The following is a 13,865-nucleotide window of genomic DNA, read 5'->3' on the forward strand; positions in this document are numbered from 1 at the left end:
GCAAATAGATCGCGTAGTAATCTTATTTAGTAGTTAAAATTTATGACTTAACTCTTGGAAATCGTAATTATGTTTGCAATAATACACTTCACTGGCAATCAATTTAAACTGAGAGCAATGAATACAACTCTTAAACTCTACATTTAATTAATGCTTTTATTCAAAAAAATACGGACTACTTCAAAAGATGTACCGGCATACATTCGAGGTTGTTTTTGAAAAAATGGCCGAGGAGTTCCGAATGCTCTGTGTCTACGTTGTTTTGCAGCAGTTTCCGCTTCCTTGAACTGCCCATTTTGTGTGTATATTTAGCATGTGAAAGTCACGTGATGAGTGTCGATTATTATACCGAGGCTATTATTAAACTTTGGGGAAGAAATAACATATAAAACACAAAAACTGCGACAGATAAATGTGTCGTAAGGGCTGATATACATTGGTAAGGAGTATACAATGGGTTGTACACAGTGATATCAACTTAATGTAATGTTTTGACTAATTTCTTTTTTCTTGCAATTGTATCATCTTGTGTCTAGTTCCTTTAATAGATATGTTCTTTCTTTGGCACAGATATTACAGACGACTTCGACATATTAGTGACCTCCGAGTACCCATGCGCAGAGGACACACCGTACATCCACTTCCGGTCGGAGAGTTCTTCCGGTTTCTCCCTGATCACGTGGGTCCGTCTGACCAACCTGAACCTTCCGGAGTCTATAGTGACTGTATATGGCGTACAGGATGGGTTAGTATTTTGTGATATCAGTGTCATTGATTTGAACCTTCAAATATGTCAAGAAAACTTGAATGACATATGGTGGTGGGAGGGGGGGGGGGGTCATGCCCGTGAATTGAGAGCGGGCTAAATTTCAAAACGGTGAAAAACATCAAAATATCAAAATGTTTTAAACAGTAAAATGTCATTTTTATTTCACTGATAAGTTTATCTAGACCACCGGAAAGCGTATAATAAAAGTGGTTAACAATTGTGTAAGGGGTGTCATATTTGTCCTGTTTACAGCATGAGCAACGATCCGACACACTGGCTTCACCGGCTTACTCTCGGCTCGTCGTACGTCAATTTTGACGTTCAAACAGACGTCTTCCAAGGTTCAACGTCACTGGAAATACTGGATGACGCCATCAACGACGGTCTGTGGCACCACGTCGCCATCACGTGGAACAACTTCCGGGGATATCTGACGTTGTACGTGGATGGAGTGTACAATAATCAGGAGGAAATCGGGATAGGGGAAGACCTAGCGCAGTTGTAAGTTTGAAAAAGAGTTTATTACTTTATGATCAGAACATTATTATGTGTATGGTCGGGTTCTTTGTAGGAGTGACAATGGTGGAGTTGTGGGAGATAACATACACGTTTTCATCTCTTGGAGCTCCGATCAGAATAGTTTGCAAAAGTAGTTAAAAATATAATATTATAAAAGCCCTTCGAAAGACATCATAGAGGTAATATATATGCAATCAATATTAATGAAACTCATTTAATTATCATTGTTGTTATTTTTAGGAAACATTGTATTATATAACATTTTTCAAATTACATCTCATATCCTCTATTTAGCGGCCTGGTACAATTAGGCAGCAGTGGACAGGCGGCAATGCGGTTCAGTGGCCGCCTTTCACGGATACGCCTATTCTCTTCTAAGCTAGAGGACAGTGACGTCACTTCCGATTACGCCGGCCAATCAACAAGCTCCGAGCCGATTAATATTCCACTTGTAAGTCGGGATAACATCGGCTAGTACTGAGCGTTGTAAATAAGCATGATATAATGAAATTAACGGTTCACTTTGCTGTTCTACACATGTACATTATTGTACATGCACGTTTGCTCCATGGTCTATAGATGCTTGTGGAAAGGTCGCTCCGGAAGTGAGAGGTACTCCCCCTAATAAGTCGACAGTAGGTTACACCTGATAGTAAGCAATTATATAGACTAAATTTCAAACGGGCACAGTATTAGCTACACTTGGTAATTGCAAACTTATTTTTTTGATATTTCAAATGCGTTATTATGTTTTAATGATCAAAAAGCATATATTTATGCACAGATAAAAAGCGATATTTTGAAACTGGGGAATTTGTGGCCACGTAGCTTTAATAAAAAAGTTTACTTATAAAGGCTATTATTGTTTCATCATTACACGACTCATATGTTTTTTATCATTAAAGTCTAATGAATTAAACATGCATTTAAAATTAGAATAAATAAAAAATATAATTATCGCACCAAAAACAATTCCAGGAAAATGGAGTGAAAGTGTTGCGGCATGAGTTAGCTTTAAAGAGTTATATTTTGTCTATGCGCTATGCGCCACAACCTAACAAGATTGAATTTCCTACCTTGGCCGTCATATCTGGATCAGCTGGGTTAAATTATGTCTGATTTTCTCACCGGGGCCGCCGTCTCCAGATCAGCTAGGTTAAATTCTGTCTGATTTTCTCACCGGGGCCGACGCCAATGGATAGGCTAGTGGCGTCTTAAAATAAATATATACCCCCGTCACTAATATGCCATGCAAAAAGATGTTACATCTTGTTGAACTTTTGTCTACCCTAGGATTACATGCTGGAACATTTCTCGCTCGACTACAACAGCCAAGTGACGAACAACATTTGCAGGGCCGTTTCCAGCTGCCCACACGCCGCCTTCGATGGTAAGACATTATTTGTGTTTACCACTAGTCTACAAGTTTCCCTTCAGAAAAGACCAGAATCAGAGAGGCCAAGTACCAAAAAGGCGCAGTCTGAAAATGCATTTTCTCGTGAAAAGAACTTAATGTTTATGTATGAACGCTTGGAAATACATAGAGGAAATTTGTTAAGTTCAGTGTATGATTGTATTTTATTTATTTCGAGTGTCTTAGAAAAAACTATTTTAACGAAGGGGGTGGGGGGCAGTTGACGTAGTGAAAAGTGCAGTTTTCTATGAACTCCAAATGGATAATCACGAAAGAAATTTGGTAAAATTGAATATATAAGAAGTCGAATTAAGGCCGAACAAAAAAAGTTTTCTCTAAAATCTCCAAATTAAAATAGGATAGGTAGGTAGGCATAACTTTCTCTCTTTATTTTTTTTCAACGAAAACCGGGTTATCAAAATGGTGTTTGGCGGGTGAGTGTGCTGTCGGATGGGCTGTCATTAAACAAGAGATTTCCAGCGTAAAACTTTAATTTTGTTCACCAACCATTGGCAATATGGACCTTTTTTCCTTTAGAGTCAAGTCAACCCCAGGTGGTTATGTGTCCCGGTGACCAGACGACCGTTTCGCCACGAGTCTCGACTCCTCAGTGGCCAGAACCGACGTTCAAAAACACGGACCCCACGTCCAGGGCGGCTACACATACCTCCGGCGGTAAGCGGGCTATACTTTGTAAATGTTTTATTTATTATCAGGCTTGACATCGTTGTTACAATGCAGTGGAATGTATTTTAGATGTTAATTGTTGAAATGCGTTGGTGATATTTTCTAAACTCGATACAACTAATTGCAAGGCTACATGTCGGTCGTGATAATTTGTAATAGCCTTTTTAGGGGACCAAACATAAAAAAGGCCTTCGAAAAACAACCTGATATGCTTTTGTGATACAAACTATCTTTTAGAGTAATATCTCTAGTTTGTGAAAACAGTCGTACGTGGAATTGGTCTTGCGAAAGTTTCTTTGTTCATGGTTTCCATTGATACCGTTGTAATAAGTCGTCCATGTATGTCATTTTTTTAAATGCACTTTAAAATAACGGATTAAATTTTCTATTCATGAACAATATTATGTATACTCAACAATCAGGTAAAGGTATGCTATTCATAATAAGGATGCAAGAATATATATAACATCGAGATTAGTTTTATAGTATTTATTTTACAATGATTATTCATTGTATAGCAGATTTATTAATCAATTTCTCCAATGAAATAATGCCTATATCTAAAAAAGCTCTAGTTGGCAACATTAAACATATTCAAACTAAACATTTTGTAACTTTAAAAAGGGAAACTTAACAAGTCGCATTGAATATATTCGAAGTAAACATTTTGTAACTTTAAAAAGGGAAACTTAACCAGTCGCATTGAATATATTCGAAGTAAACATTTTGTAACTTTAAAAAGGGAAACTTAACCAGTCGCATTGAATATATTCGAAGTAAACATTTTGTAACTTTAAAAAGGGAAACTTAACCAGTCGCATTGAATATATTCGAAGTAAACATTTTGTAACTTTAAAAAAGGAAACTTAACCAGTCGCATTTTTTTTGTATTTTAAAACAGGGATGGCTTACCTTAAAACAGCCTCTCCGTCCCTTTTTCTTATTGACCCCCCCCCCCCCCACTCGGTAAAAGCTATTGTATAATTATATGTCCTATTGATCATACAGAGACGCCGCTAGGCTGGGGTGTCCATGGAGTCGGCGTGGCAGAGTTCTCGCAGGACAGGAAGTACGTCACCGTCTGCTCCTTCCGCTTCTACAATAAACGTAAGTTCACCTTAATCACTTGATAAATGGTATAAAATAACTGAAAAAATAGCCCTATCGCCATTAAATAAGTACACATCGCCTTATCGCTACACTTGATATATCAATGGCATTTTCGTTGTACTTCATGTAGCTGATACGAATGTTTTCTCATATAAATCACGCTTAACTTTTACAGTGTGTGTATACCACGTGATAAATTACGTCATATATGCTACGTCGGAAGGCAATATTTTGCTTAAAATGAAGACTTAAATCAAAGATAACTTTTCTTGTACAACACCATTTTAAATGAAACAAAGGGCAGTCAATGCCTCTTATAGAGCCCCGCATTTGTATTATTACCGAAATTTGATAAAGTCATTAGTTTCATCAAACACTTCGACAATCCTGTTTCCAAAATAATGTTTTGACAGTGCTCCGTCAGACGGCCGTATTATGAACAGGTTTGTCGAAGTGTTTAAAGAAACTAAACTCTCAATCAAACTCTTGTAAAAACCGAAGAAGGGGCTTTGTAAGCGGCGTAGACTGCGCTATGTTTTATTTAAAATGGCGAAGCAATAGTGAAGTTATTTTTGTTTAAAGTCTTTTTTCAAATCAAAATATCGCCTTCCGACGTAGCATTTATGACGCAATTTATCACTCGGTATACAAACACTGTTTTACACAGGGTTGAGTGTTCAGAATTTTGTTTTATACCAACAACATTGTTTACGGCATCGTTGTTAACTGTGAAAGTTGAAATGTTTTATGATGTAGTTATACATGTATACCTTAATAAAACAAGCATATATGAAACAGATTCCACAACTACTGTATGGAGACTGTGTCCATAAAACAACTAAATTGTGATGATTTGAAAGTTACAATGTTAAAAACATCGATAACTTTTAAACAAAGTCCTGAATAATTGGCCTACTAATGAATCAAATACGCGTTACTTGTGGTCCTATAATAAAAACGTATTAGAAACGATGTACCTATGTTCTCGAACTGTTGGAAGTAAACCGCGTTATGAATATGGTTGTTTCCAGTTTCCCGACCTACCCTATTTCTTTGCCCCGACCCTTAACCTTTTTGTAATGAGAATTTGTTTGGCTTTTTTTTTTAAAGTTAAAAAAGAAGTGTTTGGGGCTTTTAACAATACCAGTGATGCTAAAACTGATGATAACGATATTCTCAAGCATATAATTTATATTTTTTGATAACAAAAAAATATCAAGAAAAAATTCCCTAATAAAAAATCCGACCTGCCTACCCTATTTCGGGGGCGGGGGGCGTGAACGCTTAAACAAACGTATTATTTGTTTTCCCCTTACAAGTAGCCTTTGAAGGTGTCTGATTTACAAACGGCCCATTTTCTAGGCCGGGAGTGTTCCACACCACTGTCCGGACAGAACGCTCCCATGTGTACATCCCTACCGGAAGAAGGCTCCATGTGCCGCCCCTCGTGTACGAGCTCCATGGTGCCCTCCGAGGAGACGCCCGCCTATTATACGTGTAGCAAGTACGGCGCCTGGGACGCCGCGGACCGAGATGTGAACTATTTGATGCCTGGCTGTGGAGGTATAGACTATTTTCTGTGGAAGAAATTGAAAAAAACAACAACATATTATTCTTAAAAATTTCGTTTGCTGTTTAACATTCGTTGTTTTTTCAGGAACGTAACAAGTATTTTGTTTACTGTTAACTACTATAATAGCTTATCTGTGGTAACGCAAAGTCGCAAATTGTTTGTGTTTGCCTGTCAAGAAAGCTTAACACGGGAGATTGAGACTAATGCAAAAAGGTGAAAAAGACATTCCTTTCAACTTTACAATATCTATATGTAACACACACTGCACAAATTGTTATGTGCACCTGTCGGGGTTCGAACCCACAACCTCTCGCTCTGCAAAGGGACATTCTACCGCTTCGCTATACAAGCTAGCTCTATAGCGATACAGTATAAAGGCCGCTATATCGAATACCCGGTTAATTTTACTTTTATAACATGATTTTTGTACTGACGCCGGTCTTCTACGTTATAGACGCACAGTCCCCGACAGTCACGGTCTCGGTGAGTGTTGAATACGACCTAGGCATGTTATGTGCTGAATTTCGAGATAACTTGGCAGCCTATATCCGGCAGAACATTTCGACTGTAAATATGGCGGCCGGAAACGCCCTCTGTCAACGCGGGGGTGGCATGGAGGACCCGGATTGTCAGAATATTGAGCTAGAGGTGGACTGTCGCACGGAGCAACGAGCGTCCGCTCGCTTCCAATTGCCTTATATGGGGTAAATATTTCCCGTTTGCATTAAGTTGTATTTTGGGGGTAAAACATATATCAAGCAAATGTCAATGTTCCTTTATTTTCCGAAACTATACATGAAAACGAAAACGAGTAATACAAAAACAAAAAAAATACATGTTGACCTGTTGTCATGTTTTTTTTTTATCGATGTTCATTCCAGTGGGTCTGTACAGTATGTGGGAGTGACTATGGCACCGGGAGACGTGGTTAAAACGGCGATGAGAGATACGGTCGCTTTTGATTTCCCGCCGGTATATTGTCCTCGTTCCTCATATTCGTAACCAAATACTGTATATATGGCCCAGCGAAAAATGTTTTTTTAAATCTCGATTTGATTCAATAGCCTTATACAAGATGAAAATATCCTTCGAAAATACAAAAATACCCAAGCAATCGGACATTTTGTTCAGCTTTGAACATGTCCATCACTTGAAAGTCCGCAAACACAATTTACGCTGGACCTCCCGTATAGTATTTCAACGTATAGCTTCCTTTGCAAGTATTCCTTATTAATGGAAGCAACCAATTAAAGTATCCGTATTTTAACTTAATCTACAGAACGCGGCGCCGGACTTTACCACTGTGGTCGTACGATCGAAGCAAGTTTGTTCTGCGGGCTTCCAACTCATACAGGACAAATGCGGTAACCATGATACTTTTTATAACTTTATTTGTATAATATCCTAAATAAAAAAAATTCAAATGTGTTTTTCCTCAAAGACGATACACTAAGCTGATTATTTTTTAAACTCAGTTACGCTTTGATTTAATTTAAAGTTGCAATCTCACAGATATACCGTTTTTACAACTTTGTTTTGTCTTGGAATGAGCAAATTTGTGCTAAATATCTGCAAATCAATGATAAAGGCTTGCTGACAAACCATCAGATAGCAGATTTTCATATATCCGTTCGAACATTAATGTTATGTGGCTTAAAGCTTAACTTGAGGTTTAAGAAAAATGCATACAACATCAATTTTTGAACTTAAATATAAAAATCTTCGATCTAAGTTTTTGTCAGCAGTCTTAAATAATTGGTTTCCATGCATTTTTGCAAAAATTGGTTAGTTCCAAGACAAAAAAAAATGTTGTCAAAAGTTTAATCTGTAAGATTGCAGCTAAAAGGGACATGACATAAAAGTTTTCAATTGCAATACATGTATGTATATTTGTTGATATTTGTTTCTGTCAGAATTGCTTTTGGTAACTTTACCTGTTTGTAAAATATATACTTTGATAACATGTGTGTTAGACCTTCTCATCCAACGCTCTGAAATTGCATTCACCTCACAAGAAAGATCCAAAACAAAGTAGATAATATTTAATTATATTTAATGACAGACATTCATAAATGAGAAAATGCAAGTAAATCAAACACGAAAACGTGACGTAAAGATGGACGTTTTTATGTTGTTATTTTTCAGTGAAATGCGGTTCCGGTTTTTACTACGACAGCACCACTTCGCGGTGCCGGAGGTGCCCTCTAGGCACGTGGCGCACTGTGACCCAGTTCACGAGCGCCTTCTCCTCGTGCACTACGTGCTCCGGAAGTGGCACCACAGACAACGAGGGATCTCCTGACGCCTCCTTCTGTCACGGTGGGTTATTATAAATTTGTTACATTTTTATTAATTCTAATCTATATATATAGCCGTCTACAATTACATTACGTGATGTGAACATTGTGTTTGTATATATATGTTGTCTGCTTTTGTTTCCCGCGCAGAGTGGGGCTTAACTTAACGAAATAAGGCCTAAAAAAGAAGGTTAGGTTAGGGTTACATCCTTTTCAAAAATAGGTAGGGTAGATAGGCTTTTTAATTATTTATTATTTTTATTAGGTTTTATATAAGAATGCCATTTTCATGATTGGAGAATGGTGTTAAAGTTATCTGCTGTATAAAGCATTTAAGGTTTTAAACTACTTATTGAAAAGCAAAAAAAAGTTGTTTTTTTTTTTTTTCAAACTGACTATGAAAAAGGTAGGGTCGGCGCCTATTTCGTAGGCGGGGTCGGGTAACCCGAACCAAATGTTGTTTATTTTAGGCCGAAGGTCGAAAGTTGATCGTGTATTAGTTATATGGTGTTGTTAATTTTATTATTAATAAGGGGAAATCGGAGAGCTTTTCCATTTTTGATTGAATCAATTTGTAATATAGTTTGTATATATGTATGTATATATATATATATATATATATATATATATATATATATATATATATATATATATATATATATGTGTATATCGAAGTTATTATTTCATTTCTTCTTTATGCCATCTCAAACAAACAAAAAATGTTGATTCTTTTTCTCTCTCAGATAAATGTTATTACGGCCAGTATTACAACGCGAGCCAGGGTCGATGTGTGGCTTGCGAAAACGGTTTCTATGGCGACGCGATCGGAGCGGCCGCGTGCTCTCCCTGTCCCGTGGACGAAACAACAAACGACACGGGCGCCACGGAACCCACAAGTTGCGTCCGTAAGTACCATTCAGTTCAACCCTCGGCCTAAGTTTGCACGGTCTTGGCCTCTGATTCCCTTGTTTCTTGTGTGTTTTCGATTGGTTACTGTTGGTATAGACGATGTATCCCTGATATATATGCTTTATACTTTCAGCAATTGTATACACTACCACAACATCCGCAGGACAGCCATGTAAGAAATTAACGAGATTTTCTAGCTTAGTTTTGATATTTTTTACCAAAATTGTATTACCTACCTCCATTATATACTATAACTTACTTCCGATAAAATAATTCACAACAAATGATAAACCAAACTCACAATGTAAAATAAGTACAATTGATATGCCTAACATTTAACTTTGAAGAAATGTAAACAATTTAAACCACATTGACAAAGTGAAAGTCTCTTGTAGCAATTGGAGCGAGCCAGCAGGGAACCAAGCTGTCGGCGGGCGTCATAGCCGCCATCGTTATCGGCGGACTCATCCTCCTCTTTGTCATCGTTGGCTTGCTTGTGCTATGTATCACCAAGAGACGTACGTATCACTGCCTGGCTCCATATAGGGTCTAAAAATCAAATATGTTTAATTCAATATGTAGTTAAAGAAACCTTAAAAGCTTTATACAGGAGATGACTTTAACGCAATTCTCCAACGATGACAATAACGTTCAAAAGGTTTACATCAAAATAAAATAAAATAAACTAGCTACCTTACCTATTTTTGTAAAGGATGAGACCCTAACCGAACCATTTTTGCCTAGGCACTTATCCCCGGGTCCCGGTCAATAAAAGGTCTTGTTGCCAAACTATTTTTTTAACTTGAAACAAGCGAACGAAATAGATTTTTGTAGTTCAAATTGCACATTTCATTTTAAACGTTGCTTGGCGACCTATATAGAATGATCTTTATAAATGATAACAACATTATTCATTCTAAATAATATTAGTTAAAAGAAATATTCTGTGAAATATTTACTCAGTTTTTCAAAAGTTGTGCAACTTGGGTTCATCAGAAAACGATGTTTGGCTTTTTTTTCAATTTCAGGGTGAAATAAATATAATATATATATAATACTTGTATTGCATTTTCTGAAAAATAGGTGCACGGAACATGTATTTAGTGCTACTCATAACTCCTTAATCTGTTTAAACGTTAAAGATGGCATCATTTGCAGAAAATAGGCTTTTCAGTCTTTCTTATGTTAAAATGGTTTTGCGAGTATTAAAAATACGTTTACCCGGGGAAGCATGCCCCAGGACGCCCCTAGCAGGACAGCTTGGCATTGCATTTGGTTTTGCTACGCCCGCGCGTGTATTTAAACCAGCGGGACATTGATTGTGTGTGCCCTAATATGTCTTTGGATTCAAGTCATTGTTATGGATATAATGTCAATTGAAATCAAGTTATACCTTTACTTTTTTTATTAAAGGGGCACATGTAGGCCTATGCATGTTTTATTATTTTAAAAACACATTTTACTTTAAAGATCAAAACAAAAATAGCGTATGATTTGTAAACAGATAAAAACAAATATTATCGATATTTTGGCGCTTTTTAACAGGGGATTTTGTGACCAAAGCTATTAATTGTTAAACTCCATTTATAAAGGCTAATATTGTTTGCGCCTTTAATATCAAATTTTGAAATACGATGTTGTTGTTTCGAAATACAGTTTTATTTTACTATTGAACTGTAGTTTGGACATTTTTACGAAATAACATGCGACTGTTCTTGTTTTTTAAGTGCCGTGCTTTAAAGAAGAAGCAAGAGTCGAACCCGAGAGTAAAACGCCATGGAAACATGTCAACAGGTGCGTAAAAGCAATCATTAGCATAACTATGAGGTTGTAAAGATAAAACAGAGATGTCAGACTTCATGGTATCATGTTGTGAATAGCTATGAGGCGCGTACTATTAAACAATTCACAGACTGCGATTGGAAACAGATAAAACAGTCGAGAAAGTAGGGTGGCACTATTATAATATTTTTGCAAACATTGATGCTGTATTCTGGACCGGAAGCCTTTATTTACAATAATATTGAGTTGAGTTGAATCCGAGCCCCACCCTCGCCACAGCGTCTCAAAGCGCCTTCTTTAAATACAAGAACACTGCATAATAGATAAAAAAAAACACAACAGAATACTTGTTTGAGCATCTCTGTACCGAGTGATGCTATTTTTCTTAATTTCTTGAGCCCCCTTTAGCCCATCCCTATTGTAGATACACTACTAACCAACAGTAGGGTTGTTTCCGCCCCAGCTAGTTCGTGAGCTATTCGATTTCTTTTGGTGAAACAGCAATGCCAAATACCAGAATTATAAAAAAACAGAGTAAGCTTTATACAAAATATATAGAACTTTACCTGAGTTGTCATTTAGTATTCAGCAAAAATATACTCGGTACGGAAGTTATAAAGCGATCGTTAGAGAGCTTTATAACCTTTTCTTAGCGAGTTTTACTGAGTTTTCGGTATTCAATGATATAAAAGTTGTTGTTAAAATGAGCTTATTGTGTTTATTATACTTACCCTTTTAAATGTTGTAAGTATCCTTTTTTTGAAAATCCTGATTTTTTATTCATAAATGAGAGATGAGATGATAATTATTGAAATAAAATGATATTCCGTGCTCAAAACTTTTAAAAAAATAATGAATGTTAATAAAAAAGAATCATTGAAGAATACTGAATGCCATCATCGCATCAATTTAGGAAGTTAATATAGATAGCAGGGGGATTGGAATGAGATTAGGATATGAGGTGAGAATGGGTGTGGGGGTGATGGAAGAGAGAGAGAGAGAGAGAGAGAGAGAGAGAGAGAGAGAGAACTAAGACATTGGAGTGGAGTATGAGCAGAGGGAAGTGAAGAGGAGTAGAAAGAATGTGGAAGGGAAGAATGGAGTAGAAAGAATAAATGAAAGGAGATGGAAAACATTATATTGAGTTATGTGGGGTATATGAGAAAAGAAGTTTGGGAGGGAGGCATAAGGGTGGGGGAGAAGAAGGAAAGGTGGGGAGAAGAGGGAAAGGTGGGGAGAAAGGACGGGAGAAGAGGGTGGGGGAGAAGAGGGAAAGGTGGGGAGAAGAGGGAAAGGTGGGGAGAAGAGGGAAAGGTGAGGAGAAGGAGGAAAGAAGGTGTATTGTGGGGAGGGAAAGGTTGGGAGAAGAGGGTGGAGGGAGAAGAGAGAAAGGTGGGGAGAAGGAGGAAAGGTGGGGAGAAGAGGGAAAGGTGCTGAGAGAAAGGTGGGGAGAAGAATGTGGGAGGGAAGAGAAAGGTGGGGAAGAGGGTGGGGGGAGAGGGAAAGGTGGTGAGAAGAGGGAAAGATGGGGAGAAGGGGGTAGTGAGTAGAGGAGTGGTAGAAGAGGTTAAGATGGCGAGTAGAGGGAAAGGCTAAAGAGAAGAGTTTTAGAAGACGGAAAGGCTTATGAGTAAAGTGGTAGAAGAGAGCAAGTAGGAGTAAGATAGATATGTAAGTGAGAGAAAGATAACAGAAAGGAAAGAAGAGGAGTGATCAGAAGAAGGATCAAGAGACATAAGGGAATTCAAGATAATAATTTGAGAGATGGTGGATAAATATGGATAAGAGAGTGGGATTAAGAGAAAAGTATATCTGGTATTATTAATCAAAGTCGATTGGAAAGTTTTCGTAACATGCGCGACCACATACGCATGTACGACGATGGCTCTGACAGCCAACGAGAAAGATAGAGGAGAAGACAGATCTCGTACCATGCACGACCACACGTACGAGCGGTGGCTCTGAGAGCCGGTTTCGAGAACCAGCATCGCTAGTTCCCGTACAAATTTATCCAAGATTTGAATCTCTCGGAGATTGTTTTACATCTTGCAAAACTGGAAGGTTTAAATGCTAATTTTCTATAACACTTTCCGTGGAAATGTTATTTGTATAAATGCATTCAGTGGTAATCAGAAAACCTACATGTTATAGTTTCATATTTTAATAGCTTTATTCTGGAATAACAATTCTTCAGAATTTTGTTAATTGTTATATTTTCGCGATAAGGTATTATTTTTCTGCTTCCGTTTTTTTCCATTAGTCTATTTATAGTATTAATAAATATTCTATAAATAAATTATATAACATCAATGTTACACTGAAAGGCAGTTGGCCATTACAATGAAAGGTGCGAAAATGGCCATACATGAACACCAGGTCTAAAATTTTGATTTCATTCCGGTAGTACATGTAAAATCGATCTTGCGATTTGATATTTAAGTGTACTACAAGCTCTTGGAATATAAACAGTTATTGATTATCCTTTCTTTAGCCTTATACGTCACAAAATGGTCTTCAACTCGACGTCATGATTCGATGTATTAACATTTCACTTGTCTGCATACCACTTTTTGCTCCATATTTTTATAAGAAAGGAATATATTTCTTTTTAGAGGCACATATTTACACATATCATACCAGCAATGAGCCAAAAAGTTTGTACATTTGCAAAATAAATATATTTTTGAGGTGCTCATTGTTTTGGAAATCCTGAGTGATTGCCGTCTTCGGACAAAGAATAAATGAAAATAAAATATAGTAGGTTTTAGAGGGAAATAATATATATATATATATATATGACAAGCC

General features: G+C 37.1%; 1 protein-coding gene across 1 annotated transcript in view; it reads left to right on the plus strand.

Moving 5' to 3' along the window:
• The window catches only part of LOC128233403 (uncharacterized), a 59,959-nt gene that overhangs the window by 42,547 nt on the left and 3,547 nt on the right, over window positions 1–13,865 (plus strand). The window contains exons 44-58 of the mRNA XM_052947068.1: window positions 571–745; window positions 1,022–1,270; window positions 1,583–1,739; window positions 2,582–2,678; window positions 3,240–3,377; window positions 4,398–4,496; window positions 5,862–6,062; window positions 6,527–6,776; window positions 6,954–7,044; window positions 7,352–7,436; window positions 8,218–8,391; window positions 9,113–9,274; window positions 9,412–9,450; window positions 9,674–9,796; window positions 11,006–11,072. Coding sequence (XP_052803028.1) covers window positions 571–745; window positions 1,022–1,270; window positions 1,583–1,739; window positions 2,582–2,678; window positions 3,240–3,377; window positions 4,398–4,496; window positions 5,862–6,062; window positions 6,527–6,776; window positions 6,954–7,044; window positions 7,352–7,436; window positions 8,218–8,391; window positions 9,113–9,274; window positions 9,412–9,450; window positions 9,674–9,796; window positions 11,006–11,072 — 2,107 coding nt within the window. The remainder of the gene's footprint in view (window positions 1–570; window positions 746–1,021; window positions 1,271–1,582; window positions 1,740–2,581; window positions 2,679–3,239; window positions 3,378–4,397; window positions 4,497–5,861; window positions 6,063–6,526; window positions 6,777–6,953; window positions 7,045–7,351; window positions 7,437–8,217; window positions 8,392–9,112; window positions 9,275–9,411; window positions 9,451–9,673; window positions 9,797–11,005; window positions 11,073–13,865) is intronic.

Source organism: Mya arenaria, chromosome 5, assembly GCF_026914265.1.
Source record: "Mya arenaria isolate MELC-2E11 chromosome 5, ASM2691426v1".
NCBI classification, from domain to species: Eukaryota; Metazoa; Mollusca; class Bivalvia; order Myida; family Myidae; genus Mya; species Mya arenaria.